Genomic DNA, 21,956 nt, shown 5'->3' with positions numbered 1-21,956 from the left:
TGAGCAAACACCACCTCCAGACGACCAGACACCACCTCCTCACTGGGCAATTTGGGCTTTATTTACCAAGTCAACGAAGCAGGCCAAGTTGTGATACACCGTGTCCTACTGACCGGCTGGCCCTGAGTCTGGCTGGGCCTACGAAGTCCTGTCTCGCAGGCCATTTGGAAGAATGGTAAGGGGGTGAGTGAAAAACCACTTCCTGAGGCCCCCATCCCCAACAAGCCCTCCCCGTCACCTCAGGCTCCCCCTCCTGGGGCTTTTCCTTATTAGGCTGAGTTCTAATATCCAGAATAATATTCCTTCTTCCGAAGGATTCTCCTAAGAAAATGGTGCTGGCCAAAAAGCTACCTTGGGGAGAATAGAAAGCTGGAAGTCAAGGCCGGTCTGTCCCAGTCTGCCCTGTGTGGCCTCAGTCCACATGTCTGCACAGTGGGGATGGTCCTGGGGCCTGCCTCAGAGGGCTACTGCAAATATGCAGGACAGGACATGGGTATGGAGCGCTGGCACAGTGTGGCAGGGGCCTGGGCTGCCATGCCTGGGGCAGAAGTCACTGCCCCCCTTCCGGTCCCCTGGAGTCTGTGTGTTCCTATTGGAGAAAGCACGAGGAGGGGAATGAGGACCTTTCCATGTTTGGGCGTGGGGTTTTCTGGGCGTGGAGGTCAAAGCCAGAGCCTGGCGGAGAGCAGGCCCTGTTTGGGGAAAGGCGATGTACTGGTGTCTTAGCGCTGCCTGAACAAAGGACCGCAGACTGGGTGGCTCACAACAGACATGTATGTCTAACCGTTCTGAAGGCTCGAAGTCTAAAATCAAGGTGTCAACAGGGCCCAGAATCCTTCCTGTCCCTTCCAGCTTCTGGGGACTGCTGGCAGTCCTCGGCAGTCCTCGGCTTGTGAACGCAGAGCTGCCTCCCTCTCCACCCGGCCATCTTCCCTTCTGTCTCTGCATCTGGTGGCCTTCTTATAAAGACGTCAGTCATCGGATTTAGGACCCGCCCTAGTCCAGTGTGATCTTATCTCAACTTGATCGCACCTGCAGAGGCCCTATGTTGAAATAGGGTCACATTCACAGGTAGCAGAGGTCAGCACTTCAACTTGTCTTTTGGGGGGACACACATCTACCCACAACAGGTGAGCCATGTGGATGCCCCAGGACTCAGCCCAGCAGACAGATGCTTTCTCTGTGCCCAACTCAAGCGTGCAGTGCTAGATCAGGTAGGCAGGGTCGTTCTGTGGACAGGAGGCTGGAAGGGACGGGCACCTGGCTGGTGGTGGCCCAGCTCTCCCCACCCCGTACTCTGCCAGCGTTGCCTCTGTTCATGATGTCGATTACAGGCAAGACATGGCAGCTTCTGTTTCTTCAGGGCCTGCTCTGTGCTGGGTCCCTGGTAGACACCCACCGTCCTCATTAATGTAGAGGATTGTCACGAGCACCGACTCTGAAGCCAGTCTACCTGGGTTTGAATCCTGACCTGGCCATGTCACCTTGGACCGGTCATTTCACCTTTGGGGCCCCCCAGCTGGCTCACCTGTAAACTGGGGTGACGGAAGTGGCTGCCTTCCTGTAGAATTACTCCTTGTAGAATTGCTATGGAAATGAAGGGTGGATGCTACTGCCTGCCCAGCCTATCGTAAGCACTCCTCAAGCATCTGTTGTGATCACTGCTCCCCTTTAATCCTCACACGCATTCCGGGGGGTACCTGGTTTTATCTCCACATTCTACAGAGGAGAACAAGATAAAGGGAGGTGAAGAGGCTGGCAGGGAGGTGGCCACGGGGAGCAGACACAGTTTGGGGGATTGTGAAGCCTGGAATCTCTGCCGTGCCACACTCCTTCTCTGCCCATACCCTCATTGTGCCACGGGGCACCTATTTATAGACCAGAATCAGGGTTATAGACCAGAATCATGGCTGCCCAGGAAGGGCCTTGGGAACTGGCCATTCAAGACCTCATTCACAGATAGGAAACTGAGGCCTGGAGAGACAGTCTCATGGAGGCATTTGTGGGGTTATCGTGTCTAAGACAACGGGTGTCTGCTGATTGGAACGCCGTCCCCTGCCCCAGAACTGGGAAGGGAGTGTTCTGAGAGCAGAGGACAGAGACCACCCACGTGGGGAAGGGCCCCCGATGGCGTCCCGGTGCCAATGTGCAGGGGTGGGGTTCTGGCAAAGAGAAGACAAAGGAAGATGGCTTGTCTTCAAACCTCTAGGTTGGGAGCAGGCTGGGGAAGACCTGGAGATATTTAGAGATGTCGGTGGCAGAGCTAGGATGGGACAGTGAGCTCACCCGTGATGGCAAAGACCCTGATGTTCTTGTCTCCTGCTTTATTCCCAGCACTGAGAACAGTTCCTGGCTTATAGCAGGTGCTCAATAAACACATCTGTGATGTTTATTAAAGCACCAGGGAGGTGGGCTTTGTCTCACCAGCTCAGTATCCCAGCTCCACCACTTTCTGGCTGACAGTCTTTGAACAAGCAATTTAACCCCACTTGGCCTCAGTTTTCCCATCAGTGAAATGGGAATAGAAATAGTTGATACTGGCTCTAAGACCACTAGAGGGGACATTTTCTGGAGCAGTTTGAGAGTGGGACCCGCCAGGACCCACCCCCTTTGGTGTTGGTGCCGTCACCCAGGCTTGGTCCAAGGGAGTCTCTATGAGGTCCCCCCCATTTATGAAACACAACAGATTTCGCTTCCGATGGGCCCAGTGCCCTTCCAGTGTTGGCCGATGACCAGCCGTCTGGCCTTGGGACGGTCGCTGAGAACTGGTACACTGTAAGCCCTCGGAAATGACCAGCCTAACCCCAACCAATGCTGCAGTCACCGAGGGTGACGTGGGCTCGCCTAGTGTCGCAGCCCTGGCTCGGGGATCCGTCTGCCATGTGACCAGAACAGCCAGCAGTTACCGGCCCTTGGCGTGCATCCCAAGACTATGAATTATCTCGTCCCACCTCACCCCCTCGTGGGTCAGGTGTGTCACCATTCCTGTCCATCTTAGAGAAAGGATGGGACGGCTCCCTCTGCCCAGCACACTGCTAAGCCCCTCCCGGGGTATCCAGGACCCCAGGGTGCAGAGCCCCCACCCAGGGTTCCCCAGCCCGCAGGAAGGATGGTTCGTCAGCTTTGGGGGAGCACCAGGCCTCACCACCAGGGGGCAGAAGTGCCCCTTGGAGCCCGCAGTGCCTGGGGGTGGGCAGGGCTGAGGTCAGCGCCAGCAGGAGGGACAGAGCTGCTGGCTGTCTCTCTCCCGCTCAGCTGGCCTGGATCCAGCTTCCACTGTGCCACCTGCTGACTTTGGGCATGTACCTTGGCCTCCCTGAGCCTCAGTTTCTCTGTAACCCCTTCTTGGCAGCTTTGTGAGGAGCGGATGAGGCAGTATGATGAAAGTGGTCGTCCCTCTGCCCTGCCTCTAAGCTGCTTCCCCAGCCCCCTCCCCACCAGGCCCTTTGGGGTGGACTAACTCCTGCCTCCCCGCTTCACACATGGGTTGGAGACATGGAGCTCATGAATTCATGCAGGTGGCCCTGAAGTCCCGAGTCCCAGGTTCCAGAGCTGCACTCACTTACTGCAGTGCCCTGGATCCCTGTGCATCATGCTGTCTGTCTGCGCAGTAAGGGGCTGAGCCGGGCTCAGGAGTTTGCAGAGCCTGGGGACCATGCGACCTGCCCCCTGAGGTGCTCGGTAGCTAGCCTCAGGCAGGCCCTGCCCCTAAAGATCCTGATTCCCAGGTTCCCAGCAGGGGCCAGGCTGTCCAGCAGGTCACTCACTGCCTGTGAAGATGAAAGCTCTGAGCCAGCCGTTAGTGCAGTCATACTACAGGGATCAAAGCCACCAGGGTCACTGTCCCCTGCCATGTCTACAGGGAGCATGTGGCCTTTAGGCTTTAGGGGTCCTTCTTTCCCTCACCACTCAAACTCACCTGTGGCAGCTGCAGGGGGGAGAGGCAGGGGCCCCCAACCCTGCTCTTCGTTCATGTTACACATGGGCCCTAGAGGTCACCTGACTTTATAGCAAGGCCGGGTGGACCCCAGTTCTGGCTCTTTCTTCCATCAGAAGTACAAGTCCTGGGAATAGCAGGGTCCCAATGGCTGACCAGGGCCCTGTCCCAGCTCCTGACACCCTGCTGGTGGGGATGAGGGGGTTTGGAATGAAGTTAGGGTCCTAGGGTGGGAGAGGACATGGTTGATGTCATCAGGTAACTGACAGCTTTAGGGGTGCATGAATGGATCCCCCTAGTCTCCCGTTCCCTTTAACAGAGGGCATTTTCCTTCCCTGAGTCCCTGGCACAGATGCACCCTGCCCAGGGCCACCCCTTAATACAGTTGTTTAATCCCCCACCCCTTATCAGGTCTGGAAGGCCCCGTAAGTGAGTGAGGGACTGGTGGGCTCCTGGAACCCCCCCCCCCGCCCCGGCCCCCGGTGCCTGCCTGCGGAGGCAGCAGCTCAGTAAGAGCCATCACATGGGGCCTCAGGCCCAGGAGGCCGGTCATCTGATGCTTCCTGAGAAGCCAGAAATCAGGGTTTCCGTGTCAATCTCTTCATTGTAAAACCTTGGCTGCATGCAGCTCTACTTTTTGTTTTTTTCCCCACCCTGCAGGCTGTGCAGAACACATTCAGGGGCTGGACTTGGCCAGCGGCACCCGATTGCCCCTACTCTGGGGGGTTGTGATGGCTTTGTCCCCTCCTGGTCTCTGCCTCAGATCCCAGCCCCGGGGGCTGGCTATAAACCCAGCACTCCCACTGCACCAAGTCCCTCTCTGCCTGTCACCAGCCCACAAAAGGCATCAGCACCTTCATCTATCTGAGTCCTTGCTGCACCTGGCCCTGGGCTGTACACCCTGTTGGGTGTAGACAGATTTTACAAAGGTCCGGCTGGGGCTGGGAGGTTACAGCTATAATTTCTTAGCACTGACTATAGATGTCTTTTAAAGCCTTGGGCCATTCCTACCTCTGGAATTTCTTGCTGACCACTTCTCCCAAACCCTGGCTGCATCCCCAGCCTCCTTTCCACCAGGACCCCCTGTCCTCCCCACCTCCTGTCTCCCATTTTCCCTGGGTTTCTTATCCTGAGCAGTCCCGCCTCCTTCCCATCCAGTCTGCCCCTCCTGCCAGCGGGCCCTGTCTGCCGGAGCTCTTCCCACCCACCCCTGAGCTCTTCTCAGCTCACCCCAGTGTGCTGAGCAAACAGAGCCAGCCCTCTCCCCAGAGCCTGCGTCCAGCTTGGGGAAGCCTCTTTCACCCCCTCCCACCCGGATACAATGCTCTGCTGCATCTCTTCAGGGGCCATTACCTTGGTTCTATCTCTACCTGTCCTGTGAGCACCTTTCACAAAGCATTTGCTCTGATCTGGTCTAATTTAACCCCTCCCTCCTGTAAGGTAGGAGTTTATGCAGCCATTCAACCAAATACTACTGTGTGCCTACTGTGTGCAGGGAGCAGGGATGTAGAAGTAAGCCAGTCACCCTCCTGGGAAAGTCACCGAATGACCAGAGGGCAACCCCTGAGCCTAACCCAGGGTGAAGGCAGGCAGGGAAGGGGAGGCAACCGTTGCTGAAAGACATTCTGGGGCTGGGGAAGTGAGGGGACAGACAGGGAAGGCCACTACAAGGACCCCAGGCTCTGGACTTTATCCTCAGGGCATTGGGCACCCACAGGAGTGCCACCAAGGATGGCTCTGTCCACCAGGAAGAAGAGAGGCTTGTCTGTGACCTGTGTGGCCGTCAAGAGGTATCTGTCATCCTGGTTGTAGATGCTCTGCCTGGAGAGGTGACGGTGAAAGTGAAGGGAGCAGAATCCGTAGATGTTTCTAAAGGGGTGAGAAACCAGCAGGGGCTTGACTGGGTGAAGGTGAGGAAGGGGTGACCGGTCAGGTCATGCGGGTCTCAGCCTTGGGGATGGCAGCTCTGGGAGCTGAAGGTATCCACATCCTGGGGGGGAGGGTACTGTTTTTATTTTTCTTTCTCCACACCCTTAATTTTGATCTCAGGGTCAGGGAGTTTGTTGGTCATGACTCTGTCTCCCTAGAACGAGGGTAATGTCTGGCACATAGTAGGTACTCAGGAAGTGCTGATTGATTTGAACTGGACAGTGTCTCCTCACAAGGCTCTTGCACACCTTAAGTGGGGGTCTCTTGGCTCCTGGAGCCACAGAAGCAGCTCCTTGGCTGTTCAGCTGGACCTTGGCAAACCCCATCCACTGCCTCCATGCTGGGGGGCAGGTTCCTGTCTCTAAGTGAAAACCATAATGTCACCCTACCTTGAGTCCTACTGTTATCTAGTGGGCAGCTGTGTCCCACCCCCACCCTGTGGCATGGAACCTCTTTCCCAGAGGGCAGGGGCTTTGGTTCCACCATCAAAGGTGTAGTGTAAGATGCACATACTCTGGGGTAGGGGACTCAGTGGCCTCTGGGCCTCAGTTTCCCTCTTCTGTACAACATGGGAGTGTGGGGAGCCCTCTGAGCACCCTTCTGCTGAGATTCTAGGATCAGCCTTTCCTCTCCCCCACTGATTCACGCGGGAAGCGTTTATGGGAGGACATGGTGCTGGGGCTCCGGTGATACCAGGACTTGCTCAGCGCAGGCGTAGTTTCAGGAGAAACCTATGGGAATCCCAGAAGCTGGGGTGCTTAGGCTTCCACCCAGTCTTCATGAGAACCAGAGAAGTCTGTGTCTACGCGGAGGGGTCTTGAGAGGTCTGTGTGGACACCGCCTTTGCGTGGAGAGTTGGGGAGGAGGGGGTGACTTTGGTTGCGGCATCGAGAAGCGGGAGCTTCTGGGGGACACCGGTCGCTGAGTATCGTGTGGGTGTGTCCACAGTGGCGGGGCAGCGCGGGTTGGGGTTGGGTTGTGCGTACCGTGCCTGCTGGTTTCCTGTGGGTCCATGTGGCTCAAAAGAGTGGAGCGGGTCGAGCGAGATCTGGGCGGGGCCGACTGAAGGGTCTTTGAGGCCTTGCCAGTCTAGCCCCCAGCTCATGGCCCCGCCCATCTCTCGGCCCCGCCCATACGTACGCCCCCTTGCTCGCCCCGCCGAGTCCCGCCCTCTTTCCCCGCTCCACCCCACCTCAAGCCCCGCCCCCAGCATGGCCCCGCCCCCGGCCCCGCCCCCCGCCTCTGTTTGCGCTTGGTCCGCGCTGCCGGCCGCGCTCCTGGCTCTGCACGCTGCCGTCGCTCGGAGCAATGATTAACCGGGAGGGCCGGTCGGCGCCGGGCCCGGGGCGGAGGCGTGGGGCCGGGGCGGGACCCCGGAGGGCCGCTCGGCTTCCTGCTCTCGCCCAAGTTTCCTCGTAGAGGGCGCAGCGCCGGCCGGGGCCCGCGGCGTGGCGCGGGGAGCGGCCCCGGGCGCGCGTGGGTACGGAGCGGGCCGCCAGGGTCACTATGAGGACTCTCCGCAGGTTGAAGTTCATGAGTTCGCCCAGCCTCAGTGACCTGGGCAAGAGAGAGCCTGCCGCCGCCGCCGCGGACGAACGGGGCACGCAGCAGCGCCGGGCCTGCGCCAACGCCACCTGGAACAGGTAAGGCCGCGCCCTCCCGGCCTGCCAGCGGGCCCGGGGCCCCAGGGCCGGGGGAGGGGCAGCCCTCGAGCCTCTCCGCCGGCGAGGGCAGGCCCCCTGCGTGGAAGGGTGCAGTGGGCACGGCGGCACTTAATAGTTTGCAAAGAACTTGCTCCCCGGAGTTGTGCGGTCCGGGAAGGAAGTTTAGTGCAACGTGTTTCTAGAAGGGAGGAAGGAGACCGCGGACTCGAGGCTGGTCTCGCAGTGCCCAGCTGGTGGGTGGCGGGGTGGGCGGGGAACCGCCTGCCAGCCTCCCACCGGGGGTCTTCCCACGTCTCCGCTCCAGTGGTCATGGCAACCTGGGAGGTAATAGAGCAGGAAGTATTCTTCCCATTTCGCGGATGAGCAGATGAGCCTCTCGGCGCAGTGGGTGTGTTGCTGTTGTGCTTCCTGTCTCTGCATTAAGGTCCCTTTGGCCGGCGTGGGGGGTGGGGGTGGGCGGGTGGTTTTCCCTTGAGCGGCCCCCCTGTCTTCCCAGCTGTCAGCAGGGGTGCAGCAGCTGTCCAGCATTCCTTAGACGACCCTCCCCCGGTCCGTTCCCAGACAGACAGACAGACAGACGGGCGTGGGAAGCCTCCCTCCCTCCCCCTCAGCTTTGTTTGAAAAGCTAGGCTGGGATCCGGAAAAGAGATGGTTTGTTTAGTGGGATTCCCCAGCGTCTCTGCTCATGGGCCCTTTTCAAAAACATATTTTCACCAAAAGAAAAAGGGGAAGGGAGGGAAGAGAATAAGGCAGGCTTCTCAGGGGGGCTGTAGATGGGGTCCCCACACCACACACACCTGGCAGTGAAATCGTGCCAGATGCTCCGCCGGCTGTGGTCTTGGCCACACTTCATGAGCATCATGGTGGGCGTGGGGCTGCCAGCCTGAGACCCTCCTCTGTGCACCAGGCAGGACAATGGTAGTCCACGTTCTTGTCTCCTGCCCCCTACCAAGTTGCAAACTGCTTGAGGGCTGGGATGTGTTTACCTCAGTTTCCCTATCTGTCGGTGGGCATGCACATTCCTTCTTCTTACAGGACCCATGTGGGGACAGTGAAAGAAGGACTCTCGTTGGGGAATCTCATTGAGCCAATGACTGCACACTGTCTTAAGAGTTGTTTTCTCCTCTCCCAGAATCAAGGAGATAGAAGCAGGCTTCCCTCCTTGTGTCTCTGGTGTGGTTTAGTGGAAGGAGTCAAACAGACTTAGTTAAAAACCCAGTTGGGCCTTTCCCCTGCTGTGTGGCCTTGAGGAAGTCACTTAACCTCTCTGGTCCTCAATTTCCTTACCCGTAAAATGAGTTAATAAGAGTGCCTACGTCACAGGGCTGTTGTAGGGACTAAATGCAAAGATGAGTATTAAAGCCCTCAGCACAGTGCCTGGCACGTAATGGTCCTCTGTAACTCATAACTGCAGCCAAAACTCATGTCGGGGTAGGCTTGTAGGGTTAGGGTTCGGGAGGGCTCCTCAGGAGTCTGCTGGTTCCTGAGCTTACACTGACTGCAGCTCCGTGAGCCGTGTCCTCCCCCCAGCTGGAGTCTGCTGGGGGTCCCCAGACAGTGGTCAGCGCACCTTGGGCCAGCTCTGAGTCTTCCAGCTGAGGGAGATGCCCGTAGGGAGGGGCCACCTGGGTCTCTCAACCATTTTCCACTTACAGGAACGTTAGAACCTCAGCCTTGTTCTGTGCCTGGGCCTGGCCGGCTGCAGAGAAACGCCTCCCTCCCCACAGCTAGCACCGGAAAGGCTCCCAGTCAGCTCCTGCCACCGTCCCACACTCCTATGTGCCAGCTCCCTTCATGTCACTTAGCTCCCTCTGCCATCATCATAGCCCAGGGAGGGAGATATTACTACCACCCCCCATTTAGAGGTGCAGAGGGGGACACAGCCCCTGGAGACCTGCCCACACAGGATATGCAGAGCCAGAGCCCTGTTCTCTGCTTTCTGGGCAGACAGGGGATTAACCCAAGGAGGGGCAAAGTGCCTTCCCTTGCCTGGTCCCTGAGCAAGAACAGTGGGAGGCCAGACAGTCTGCAGTCAGTTCTGCCTCGCTGAGTTGACGCCTCATTTTGAGCCCAAGATGCACCCCTGTTTATCTGTGTGACCACATTAATTTCTTGGGGCTACTGTAACACCACTACAAACTAGGTGGCTTAAAACAACAGAAATGTATTTTCACAGCACTGAACGCCAGAAGCCCAAAATCAAGGTGTGGGTAGGGGCGTGCTCCCTCCGGGGGCTATGGGGAGGGTCCTTGCTGCCTCTTCCAGCTCCTGGTGGATGCTTGACTGATGGCTGCGTCACTCCAGTCTCTGCTCATGTGGCCTTCTGTGTCGCCATGTCCAGACCTCCCCCTCGATCTCATAAAGACACCAGTCATTGGATTTAGGGTCCAGGATGATTTCATCTCAAGATCCTTAACTAATGACATCTGCGAGCCCTGTTTCCAAATGAGATCTGAGGTTTTCAGGTGGACATGACTTTTTTTTTTTTTAATTTTGCCCCCCTTCTCCCGCCTCCCCCCTCCTCCCACCTCCCCCCCTCCTCCCACCCCCCCCTGCTCCCGCCTCCCCCCCTCCTCCCACCTCCCCCCCTGCTCCCGCCTCCCCCCCCCCCACTCCGGTTCAAGCTGTTGTTTCTCAGTCTAGTTGTGTAGGACCCATGCTGGTATTACCAGACTTGCGCTCCCGCCAGCTGAGGCAGTCGGTTGCCAGTTGTCGGTCCAATCGTCAGTCAGCTGCTCACAACAGCTCACGGCAGCTCTTGACAGCTGCCGGCCACTCACGCTGGCCGCCAGCTGCTCACGGCAACACACAGCAGCGCACGGCAACCTCTGGCTGCTCACCGTAGCCCAGCTCCAGGAGAGCTGTTATTCACAATCTTAGCTGTAGAGGGCGCAGCGCACTGGCCCATGTGGGAATCCAACCGGCAACCTCAGCGTTAGGAGCGCGGGGCTCCAACCACCTGAGCCACCAGGCCAGCCCTGGACATGAATTTCAAGGGGACACTTTTCAACCCACTACAGTGACCCTGGGCACATCCCCTCAATTCCCTGTGCCTCTGTTTCCTCATTTGGACATGGGGCAAAAATACCCAACTCACCATTGTGAGAATGGAATCCATGCATCCACTGAGCCATTCATTCATTCATTCATTCACTCATTCACCGGGCGGGCCCAGGGCATAAAATTAGCAGAGAATCTGCAGCCTCCTGGAGCGTTGAGTTGCTGGAGGGAGTCAGGAAATAAACAAGGACACACGTAAACCCATGAGGTCTCTGCAGTTGGGTTTAGTGCTGGGAAGATAAAGCCGGTGACACTCGAGTGCTGACCACACACAGCTGGTGGCCTGTGGTCGTCCATTCTTCCCCGACTAAAGTTGATTCCATCAGTGTGCAGGAAAGGTTTGAGAGCGTGCTAGATGCCAGGCTGTGCCAAGCCCAGTGCTGGGGCTACAGAAAGGCTGGGGGCAGGGTGGTGAGAAGGCTCCCCTGCTGCTCCCCCTTGGAGGCCCTTATCCCCTCCGTCCTCAATGGCCTGGACATGGCATGCCGTGTCCCCCCTACCTGCTCACTGGATCTGGACCCATGTGTGTAGGGGGTCTCCAACTCCAGGAAGGTCATGTTCTAAGATGAGGGGCCAGCCGCGGAGTGGGAGGGAGCTCCCCAAACCCCAGTACTTGTCCCCTACATCTGTGTTTGGGCCGTAGGGTGCCAACCATTAAGGAGCCCTACTCCTTGGCAGGACTGGATCTGCCCAAATGCTTGAGGTTTTGAGAGCCCAGCACCCACCCCCACCTTCTAGACGTTATAATGGAGGCCCCGAACAGGCCAGGAGCAAGGTAGAGTATGCGTCTACACAGTGCGTGTGACACTTGTCATGCACCCCCACAATCCCGCCTCTAAGGCTGGGATGATTAGTCTTCTTCAGTTTACAGGCCCGGGGTCTGAACCCAGTCTGACTTGAAGCCACGTGAGTTTCTTTCCCAGTGAGGCCGGGTCAGGTGGGTGTTGTGTGTGAGAGCCTGGAGCCGGCCCCCTGGCCTGCACTCTCCTGGTCCTGAGTGGGCCCTGGCCCACCCCCCACATTGTGTTCCACACCCGGGTGTCCCAGCAATGCTCAGTGGCCAAGAGCACCCCCGCTTCAGATAGCAGCGCTCACTCACCCCAACCTGTGTATGCCTGTGGGTGGGTGGGGGGTTGGGCATCCAAACCCCAAATCTGGAGAAGTGCCTTTCATCCCTGCAGCCACTCAGGGTGGAACTCACGACCCCCATCTTGCAGATGGAGATCAGAGAGGTGTGGGGACTGCCCGGGTCTATCTCCAAAGCCTGCGCCTCTGCCACCACCTCATGGGGGTCTCTGAGGGGCCAGAGGAGGTTGGTTGAGAGTGAGGGTTGGAGGCTGGCGGGGTCCTGTGCTTGGCTCACCCCGCCACCTCTCCCCCACCAACCCCACCCCCTCGCTGCGGGTCAGGCGCTGGGTCCTGAGCCCCCTGCCCATCTGAGGCAGCAGTCGTGGTCACCAGAGCGATGGCCCCCAAGGATGTCCATACCCAGGTTCCCCAGAACCTGTGAATACGTTACATTACGAGGCAAAAGAGACTTCAGGTGTGATTAAGGATCTTCTGGTGGGGAGATTATCCAGGTGGGCCGAGTGCCGTTACAAGGGTCTTGATGGGAGGGAGGCCCGGGGCTCAGGCCGTGGAGGAGATGGAGGATGGAAGCAGAGAGGTTGCGGATGGAGAGAGGGGCCCGAGCTGAGCGCTGTGGATGCCTCTGGAAGCTGGAAAAGGCCAGGAAACAAATGCATTCTCCCCTGGGTTCTTCAGAGGGAGCCAGCCCACCGACGCCTTGATTTTAGCCCCATGACAGTGATTTAGAACTTGCAGCCTTCAGAGCTCATAACAACTTGGGCTTGTTTTAAGCCACTAAGCTTGTGGCCTTTTGTTACAGCAGCGACAGGACATGCATACACTGGGCTTCCCTTCCTGTCCCCATGTGTCCTGGACCACCACTTCTGCCACCCACAGCATCCAGAACCTGGCCTCACAGCTGGGAAGGTGGGATTGTGAGACCCAGGCAGCCATGGGAGGACGGGAGCACAGCATTGTCCCCTCTGCGGCCTGCCCAGACAGGTGGGTCAGAGCCCAAACAGGTGTCTGCCTACCTGGGCAGGTGAGCCTATAGAGAAAAGCTCTAAGCCCTTGCCTGGCACCCAGGGAGGAGTGGGGGTGGGCAGAGGGCCCCTCCTGCTCAGCCAGGAGCCTTGAGGGAGGTATTTTAAGCCAGGTGTACTGAAACCAGGGTGAGAGTGATACCTGTTTGCTGAGGAGAGGTGAATCTGCCCATAGGCCTGTTCTCATCCCCACTTTCCAGAGGGTCAACTTGGGGCCCAGCCTGGGGTCAGGATTGGGTTCCGAGAAGCCCGTCTCCCTGTGCCTCCCACCTGGGTGTAGACATCGCTGCTGGGGCTGCCGGAGCAGAGCCCGCAGTCCTCAGCTTCACTTCTCAGGGCTGGGTGTGGCCCCCTGGGGTACAGACGAGGACATTAGGGCCCTGGTCATCCCTGGATGGACAGGTCGGAGGAGGGCGAGAGCCAGGGAGGGCACCAACCAGCCAGGTGGCAGCTAGCAGTAGGAGGAGCCTGAGGGGGCCCGTGGGGACCTAGTGGAGTCCAGCACCCCTGCCTGCCTTCACCCACTCATCCCTTCCACAGGCCACTAGCTGGGAGCCAGGTCCCGAGGAGCCAGGCATCAACACCAGTGGGAGGGGCCCAAGGAAGTACCAGGCTCGCTCGGGCTCCACTCAGCCCTCTGGGGTCCCGAAACAGAGAGTGAGGAGGGCACCTGCAGGGGTCTGCCCTTCTCTCTGTGTCCTCAGAGGCCTCCCAAGGCAAGATCCAGAGCGGGGCAGGGCCCTGAGGAAGGCAGGGCTGTACCTCCAGGGGTCCCTGGAGGTGCACTGGCCTGACCCACCGGCGGTGAGGCTTTGGATGCGCTCACTCTCTGCCTGGGCTTCCTGTGTGGGCAGGTGGGCAACACAGAGAGGTGATGGTGGGCCAGAGACTCACCCAGCTGGCGTCCACCCACTCGCAGCCCCACACTGGCCCCCAGCCCAAGCCAGGGTGGCCATAGGCATGTGCCGCCAGAAGCCCCACAGTCCTTGCTCTCCCAGCCTGACTGCGGGCCCCCCGCCCCCAATCCTGGGCAGCCCTACCCCGACAGCTGCAGGGCCAGCAGGTCTGAGCACTGTCCTGGGCGCCCTGGAGTCTCACTAAGGGTCCTATACTTCACTCACCCTGCACCCACCCAGTGCTCAGGCAAGAGAGGGTGGGACTTGGCCCTGCCTATCTGTCTTTCTGCATGGGGACAGGACAGGCCCCGTGAGGGACTGCCCAGTGAGGGGAGGCAGCTAGAGGGAGGTGATGGGTCAGCTTCCACTCGGGCCTTGCCCAGAAGCACCCCGGAGGCTGTCTGCCCCACTGGGCCTGCCCACCTCTGGTCTGGGAAGGCATGGGCCAGGGCGGCTGGAGTTTCACTTCTGTTTTGGGGGGCTAAGTCACATGAGGTCTTCTCGCTGTCCCCACCCTTCCTCTCCCCCAGTGTCTCAGCAAGTATTTTTTTGTTCGCCCAACTTGGACTTTGGAAAGAACATGGAACCTCATCTGGAGAGAAACGGGAAGGAGCAGGGCCCTGTGTGTCCCCTCGGCCCCCACCCCCAGTTTGGGCGAGGGCAGGGTGGGGGTGGGCGAGGCGGTGTGACCCCGGGCAGTCCCTCGGCTTCTCTTCTCGCAGCCTCAGTGTTCTTCTACAGCTTGGGGTGTCAGTCCCCACTTCGTGTGGTGGTTAGGAGGAAGACACAGAAAACCACAGAGCAGATGGCTGAGCTGTGGTGGATGCTTCTGGGAGCCACACCCCCTCCCTGAAGTCACTGCTGACTGACACCCTGACAAACAGCTCTGCAGGGCGCGGTGCTGTCTCCTCCCCACATTGTCTCCTTTAGGTGCTGCAACCATGAATCCCATGGTATGAATGGGGGAAACTGAGGCACGGGTGATCAGGGCGTTTGGGCAAGGCATGTAGCCAGGAAGCCCAGAGCTGGGATTCAAAGTCACGTGTGCCCCTGACCCAGCCTAGGGGCAGGACGTGGGGAGTGTGGATGGCAGAACTGCGGGTGACCCTGCGCTGGGCGGGGCTGCTCCCACGTGTTCGGTGAAAGAATGGAAGGGTGGTAACTGGGTCACTGACGCATCCTCCTTGGGTGATGCTCTGCTGCCCCAGTGCCACGTCGGGAAAAGGAGGCTAAATGGTGAGCTAAATAGACCTCCCCTTCCCAAAAAGGAGATGGGTTACGATTCTCTCTCCACACGGGTGAGGGAGGAGGGACCTGGCCTCCTGGGGGCGCGGGGAAGGCTTTGAGGAGGGGTTGGGTGGAAGGTGAGCCTCCAGGCCAGGGAACAGCAAGTTCGAAGGCCAAGAAGTGGGGGGGAGGTGGTAAAAGTGTCACAGAGGACGCCAGACCCCTTGAGGGGTCCAGGGGGTTGGCCTTGCCATCCAAAGCCACATGGTGAGGGTCACCTCTGGGCTTGGGACCAGAGTGGGCTGGGATCCCTCTGGAAGGTTTAATGGAAGAGGAGGAAAGACACAGAGAGGCCGGTGAGAGTAGATCTATGAGAACAGCAGGACCAGACCTGGGGGCCTGCTGAGGCCTCCAAGGCCCCCCAGGCTCCACGTGCTTTGGGTCCCAGGGACAACTGGCCAGGCCCCTCTGAGCTTGTGGAGTGGCTGGCTCCACCCCTCCGCCCCTCCCCACCCCTCCCCAGACTCCTTAAGCAGATAAGGCTGGGTGGGGCTGCCCCTGGGCCATGCCTGTGCACCCCACCCACCCCCCAAGTGCCCCCACAGGGCTGGGAGTATGTTCCCAGCTGTCAGGATTCCAGGGAGACCGCTGCAGTAGGGCAGCTGGCTTCCTGGCGGCCGTTAGATTTCCCGTCAGATTTTTGTCTTTTTTTGGTCTGTAAACGGGGAGCAGCCCTATGTGACCCAGTCGCAGGGCTGGGTCCACCAGGGACTTGTAACAGGAGAGCAAACGTAGTACCAGCCATGACCACATGCTGAGGCTGGGCCCTGGCCATCATTTCATCCTCAGGGCACTTGGGAGGCGTCTCCTGACCCCACTTCACAGGCAGGAAACAGGTCGGAGGACGCATGTCCCTGGACACACAAAGAAGCTGCCTACTGACGCCGGACCCAAGAGTAGTCAGGCTCCCTGGGTCAGGTGACAAGTGTGCAGTGTGGTCACGGTGCCCGGCCCAGCTGGGCCCAGCTGCTCAATGCCTCCTTCCCCCACCCTACCCTGCCCCCTCCAGGGCACAGAGCCAGAAACCCTGCCCAGACCTGGCTCCCTGTGGGGAAGCTGCAAGGGGAGAGTGGGCAGCTGTTGGGTGAGCTCTGTGGCTTCTTGGGGGGGAGTTGGCCTCTCTGAGCCTCAGTTTCCTCATCTGAAAAAGTGGGCAGCCAGTCCATATTGCTGGAAAGGGTGGAGCTGGTGAAGGCAGATGGCACCAGGAGCTCAATGGCCGCTGCCCACTCTGTGATGTAACCGGCAGTGTGTCCAGCTGTCCCCTGTGCACCAACAAACACCCAGCCAGTCTGCAGTAGTGAGTGTGAGAGCCGTGACCAGGTCCTGGGTGGAGTGGTGGCGCCACCCAGACCTAGTTCTCACCCTTGGGAGCATGTGGCTAGTGGGGGGACTGACAGGAAAGTGAATCAGCAAAGTATAGATCCCACAAATCTACATGGGGAGGGGTGGCAGTCAGGAGGGCTTCTTGGAGGTGGTGGCCTCTGAGCTGAGGCTCCAGTATGAATAGCTGCTTGTCTAGTAGACAGGAAGGAGAGGGGCCCTCCAGGCAAAGAGGAGGCACCCCCGATAGGCCCAGTACTCTGGGATTAGAGTGTCGGGTGCCCGGGAATGTGGGGACGGGCCGCTCTGAAGAGCCTCCATCGCCATGTCCAGGACTTGTACTCTGTCTGCTGTGCAGGGAAATGACTGGCTGCTGCAGGCAGTGGATGTTCTGGGGAAGCAGGTGGGCGTCGTCAGAGGTCCAGGCAAACAACGAGGGTCCCTGGGCTGGAAGGGACAGGAGGGATGCGGCAGGGAGATCTGGGAGGCAGGAACAGGTGTGACGGCAGGGTCCATCGGATTGGCAGGGTGAGGGAGTCCCGATGAGTTTTCACCAGGTACTCGCCGAGTGGCCCCCTGGAGCCAGGCGCTGGGAAGTCAGGAACAACACAGAGCCCTGTGCGCTCACGCTTTGTAGGTAGTGGTGGAAACAAGCAAACAAGCCACACATAAACGTGCGGTTCCACAGTGACAAGTGCTGTCAAAGCTAACGTCCACCTGTGATCTGACGAAAGGACCTAGGTACTTAGATGGCAGAGGGGGAGGAGCAGGCAGCAGAAAGGACCTGAGTGGAGCATCGTGGCAGCCTGCAGCCTCCCTGTCCAGGCTGGTACCGATCCCGGGCCTGCAGTGCTCGTGGAGGCAGGGTGAGCAGGGGCTGGCAGAGGGCAGCGTGAAGCCCAGGGTGAGAAAGCCAGTAGGACGTGGATATGTTGGGGGTGAAAGGCTATCACGGTGGCCCTAGTTTCTGTCCTGGGCGTGGAAGGTTCAGGAGCACGGGAAGGGAAGCAGAGGGTGTGCGGGGTACAGAGGACATCCTGGAGAGGTGAGCAGGAGGTGCCTGGGGCTCAGAGCAGGCTGGGGGCCCAGGATCTTGGGAACAGCTCTGGTGTGGACAGGGTCCCGCAGGGACAGTGAGTCCCTGCTCTCCAGGGCCTGCCTTCTAAGAGAAAGGACAGGTGCTCTGCTTCTGACCAGGCGCGTTCTGTTCCACCCGCAGAGCAGGAGGGCTGAGGGGCAGAAGGGGAGGCGGGGAGGGCTCGCGGGGCCTCAGGACACAGCACGCCTTTCTTCGCCTGCAGCATCCATAACGGGGTGATCGCCGTCTTCCAGCGCAAGGGGCTGCCTGACCAGGAGCTTTTCAGCCTCAACGAAGGCGTCCGGTGAGTAGCCGTTCCATCCTGTCTTGTCCCAGACCTGGGTCTGTGAGTGACAGGAAGGGCTGTGCCAAGGTGGGAGGCCCCAGCCAGGCGCCCGTTCCACCAGCCACGCCCAGCGTTCCACCCCGAGATCCGAGGTCGGTCGGCAGTCACTTCTCTGTGGACCTTGACACTACGTGGCTTTAGGGCCTGATGGCCACCCTCACCCCTGCTGAGGACTTCTTTTCAGGGGAAACAGGGTGGGGCTTGGACAGCGGCTCAAGATAACACCCACATTCCCCACTGGTGTTGAGCATCAGGAAAGATATTCATTCTGTTAAAGAGGAAGGACCCACCTGCCTAATGACGGGAGTGTCATTCCCGGAAAAGCCGTTACTGCCAGCGAACGCCCCTCATTTCCTGTGAATAGCTGAGGAATGAGCACTTGTGAAGGAGCCCCCGACGGGCCGCCTTCCAGGAAATCTTCAAGGCCCCCTGTGTTAGTTCTGTGTTGTAGTGGAGGAGGCCAAAGCTCAGAGAGGTCAAGAGACTCACCCAGGGTCACACAGCTGCCACCTCTGTGCTGTTCCCCTCTCACCCCAGCCATGCTACCCTGTCTCTGCACCAAAAGAATATCTGGGAAAAACAGACAGCAAACATTCTTATCCGCTCAAGGCCAGAATAAAAGGGTAATTGGAACGGGGTCACCCCACTCCAGGAGGGCCCTTACAGACGGATAAACTGAGGCCCAAGGAGGAAAAGGAGCTGGTGAAGCCATGTGGAAAGCAGGAGCTTGTTGCTTCTGCCAGGCTCAAGCTTTCCTCAAGCTCATCTGGCCACCCGGAGGGGGAGTGTCCCAGAAGCCACCGGGGATCTCAGTGGGGCCCAGAACAGCCCCCTTTTCTTAATATGCCTTTGCCTAGGGAAAAAGGAGTTTGTAGCAAACCTAAAGAATCTGCTAGATGGTTTAACAACCAAAAATAAGAAAAGGTTTCTCAATTCCTGAACAAGGCACCAGGGGCAGCCCTCCAGCAGTTTCTACCCCCTTCCCCTCCAGCGGCATAAACAGCAGTGGTGATTGGCTCTCAGCTGCGTCCTCTCCACAGGGACTGCCACCTCAGACCACGGGTGTCTGTCCCCAGCCCTTGGGGACTGGCACAGAACAGGCGGCCTCCCTCAGAACTATGTGCTGGGGATGCGGGTAGAGAGAAGCTGCACCCGGCACCAAGCCCCGGGACCTTTATCTGAGAAACAGGTAGAGGTCAGGGTGACGTGAGATGTGAAACTCCTGGCCACTTAGGTTATTTGGGGCAACTTTGTAGACAGTTCAAAATTAAATGCTGGGAAGCATTAAGTAATAATACCAGGGCTCTTCTATTAAGAGTTGTTCTGTGCCAGCCTATGCCACAAGCTTTCCATGCCTCAAGCTCTTCACGGCAGCTCTGAGGAGTGGGCCCTTTATTGTCTCATTTTACAGATGAAGAAACTGAGGCACAGAGAGGTTGTGGATTGCTCGCGGTCATGGGACTAGTCAGAGGAGCTGGGACTCAGACCCCTTACTATAGAGCCTGTGGGTCCTTCGGCTGCCCCCCGCCCAGCCCCCACCCCAGCTCTTTTCCATCATGTGGCCACACTAAATTAAGGGAATTTAATTGTGCATTAAATCCATAATTGGGCATTAGCTCCAATCCCATGAGAGCCTTGTGACCGGAGCCATCGATTGCCCTGGGTTCTCGAGGCTTGTTAGTGAGATTGGAGGGGGTGGGGTCCCTCGGCTGTGCCCGGGCCGGCATGGGTAGGGCCGGGGTGGTGAATCATACATAAGAAGTCTTGACGTCTGCTCTTCATTCCCCGCCCATTTTATGTGTATATGTATTTTTTTTGAGCTACAATTCCCTCTTTTAAAATGAACGGTTCAGTGGTTTTAGTATACGCGTATCCACACGGCTGTATAGCCATCACCCTATTTAGTTCAGAACATTTTCATCACCCCCCACAAAAGCTCACCCCCATTAGCAGTCACTCCCCATTGCCTTCTCCCCCAACTTCTGGCAAATACCAGTCAACTTTCTGTCTTTATGGATTGGTCTGTCCTGCGTAACTTATATCAGTGGAACCGGAGTGTACGTGGGCCTTTTGTGACTGGCTTCTTCCACTGAACGTGATGTTTTCAAGGATTATTCCTCTTTATTGCTGAGTGATATTCCATTGTGTGAAAAACACACCGTTTTGTTGACCCGTTTATCTGTGGATGGACGTTTGGGTTGTTCCCACCCTTGGGCTGTTATGAGTAGTGCTGCTGTGACATCCGTGTACAGAATTTTGTGTGGACCTGTGTTTTCATTCCTCTGGGGTCTGCACCTGGGATGGAATGGCTGGGTCATACTACAACTCGCCAGGTAACTCTTTGAGGAACCGCCCAGCTGTTTCTCACAGCATCTGTACCATTTTACATCCCCTGTCGCTGTGTACGAGGACTCAGTTCCCCACCTTCTCACCAGTACTTGTTGTTTTCCGCTTTTTGATTCTAACAGTACTAGTGGGTGTGAAGTACCATCTGGTGGTTTTTGATTTGCGTTTCCCTGATGACTAATGATTGAGCACATGAAAACGTGCTTATTAGCCGTTTTTCTGTTTTGGGAGGAGTGTCTGGTTCACCTCCTTTGCCCGTTTTTTCATCGGGGTCTTTGTCTTTTTGTTGTTGAGTTGTAAGAGTTCTTTATATATTCTGGATCGAGATGCTGATTTCAGCAGATCTTGGCTGATTTCAGCCAGATGCTGATTTCAGCACATCTTTTCTCCCATTCCATGAGTTGTCTTTTCACTTTCTTGATAATATCCTTGGAAGCACAGAAGTTTAACTGTCAGGACATTTCGTCTGTGGATCTTTGTCTTCTTTCTTGACCCGTTCCCTTGACCACCTTTCTTCTCAGGTGTACAAATGGACACACCTGCATAGTCACATTTCCAGACAGAGAAAAGCCTTACAGAATAAGCCACTCTGGGTCTCAGGACCGACCTTTTTACCCTGATGATTCCACGTGGCATTGCTACTGAAGGACCCCCACCTGTCCCACCATCTTAAGCAGAATCGAGCCCCAGGTTGCCTGGTTGTGCTCAGCTCTGAAAGGCCACCTGCCCCGTGTTTGGTGGCCCCGGCTGCTCGGTGTTCTGCATTCTCATGCCCGCCCTGTCCCCACAGGCGTCTGTCTGTCTGGGGCGGCCTGTCTCCCAGCACTCTAACAGCTACTGTCTGCCTTGGGCTGTGAGAATCTCGTGAGTCCTGAGGGCCATGCAGGAGCTCGTGGGCAGGAGCTCGGCCGCCCGCTCTGGTCCTCAGGCCCCTTCTGCTTCCTCCTGGGCTCCTGGCCCAGCTCCAGGGCTAGGTCCTGCCAGCCCTGCCCCTCCCAGGAACCAGCAGCCCCTCTGGACAGGGCGGCCAGGGCCTCTGCCTTCTGACCCTTCAGCCCTTGCCTGTCGCTTTCCCCTCAGTGACAGCCAGGTTGTTCCCCCCACAACCCCTCCCGCGGGTGGTGTCCCTTTGTTCGCACAGCTGCCTTGGGCCTCCCCTTGGAGTGTGCGTCCCCATCCCCACAGGCAGCCCAGGCCAGGAAGCCTTCCGGGAGCCAGTCAGCAGGCCCCACTGGCCGCCTCGTCACTTGCCCTCCTAGTGCCTCAGTTTCCACATCTGTGGAATGAACAGGTTCCCCCTGTGCAGGGCTTTGGCTGGAGTTAGCCTGTGTGACCTCCTCGTCCCCTGCCTGGGACGTCTGCTCTCACGGGCCAGGAAGGATGGGATCCCAGAGCCCTGTCAGCTGCCAGATGAAATCCTAGAAAATTGGCGCAGAAACTCTTAGCAGTCGTGGAAGTCATCCATGCATTGATTGAGCTTTCATTAGTGAGCACCTGCTGTATGCAGGCTTCAGAGGTTGATGGGAAGGCCGTTGGCAGTGTTCTCAGCCAAAGGCAGAGGGGCCCAAACTGGCCTCTCACCATCAGCCCTGTGGACAGCACGGATCTGAGGCGTCGACCTGAGCTGCGCGGCCTCCAGTCTTCCAGAGTCGTGTCCACTCCCCACGTCAGCGGCTGGGAGAGCCCGTGGGCACAGCCAGTAGGGAGGATGCTCAGCCAGCAGTGGGGCGGAGTCACCCCTAGGGAGGGCTCCATTAGAACCGCTCCCGTTCTCTAGCCCTAGTGAGCTGAGCGTCTGCGGGGCCCTGAAGGGGAGACCTTCCCTCCCTCCCTTCCTTCCTTAATCAGCGTTCACACTTGGACCCCCGAAACATGGGCAGGGGAGGGGCGAGGAGGGCTTTACTGAGCACCTGTTGCATATACCGAGGATCAGCCGTGACCCCAGTGGAACCCCTGAACGCTCCTGCTCTACTCTCTCG

The 21,956-nt window shown here is 58.2% G+C and overlaps 1 protein-coding gene across 3 annotated transcripts in view; it reads left to right on the top strand.

Moving 5' to 3' along the window:
• The window catches only part of PRR5 (proline rich 5), a 55,549-nt gene that overhangs the window by 20,365 nt on the left and 13,228 nt on the right, over positions 1–21,956 (top strand). Inside the window, exons 2-3 of one of the 3 annotated variants that reach the window (XM_033117234.1) lie at positions 7,390–7,509; positions 17,509–17,589. In XM_033117234.1, the coding sequence (XP_032973125.1) occupies positions 7,400–7,509; positions 17,509–17,589 (191 nt within the window). In that variant the 5' untranslated portion in view covers positions 7,390–7,399. Of the gene's footprint in view, positions 1–7,111; positions 7,510–13,595; positions 14,551–17,508; positions 17,590–21,956 lie in introns of those variants that run through there. The other 2 variants (XM_033117233.1, XM_033117235.1) reach the window with 2 other exon arrangements.

This window comes from Rhinolophus ferrumequinum, chromosome 10 (genome assembly GCF_004115265.2).
Source record: "Rhinolophus ferrumequinum isolate MPI-CBG mRhiFer1 chromosome 10, mRhiFer1_v1.p, whole genome shotgun sequence".
NCBI classification, from domain to species: Eukaryota; Metazoa; Chordata; class Mammalia; order Chiroptera; family Rhinolophidae; genus Rhinolophus; species Rhinolophus ferrumequinum.
The sequence above is the reverse complement of the archived record's forward strand: the minus strand, read 5'-3'. Positions and strand labels throughout refer to the sequence as shown.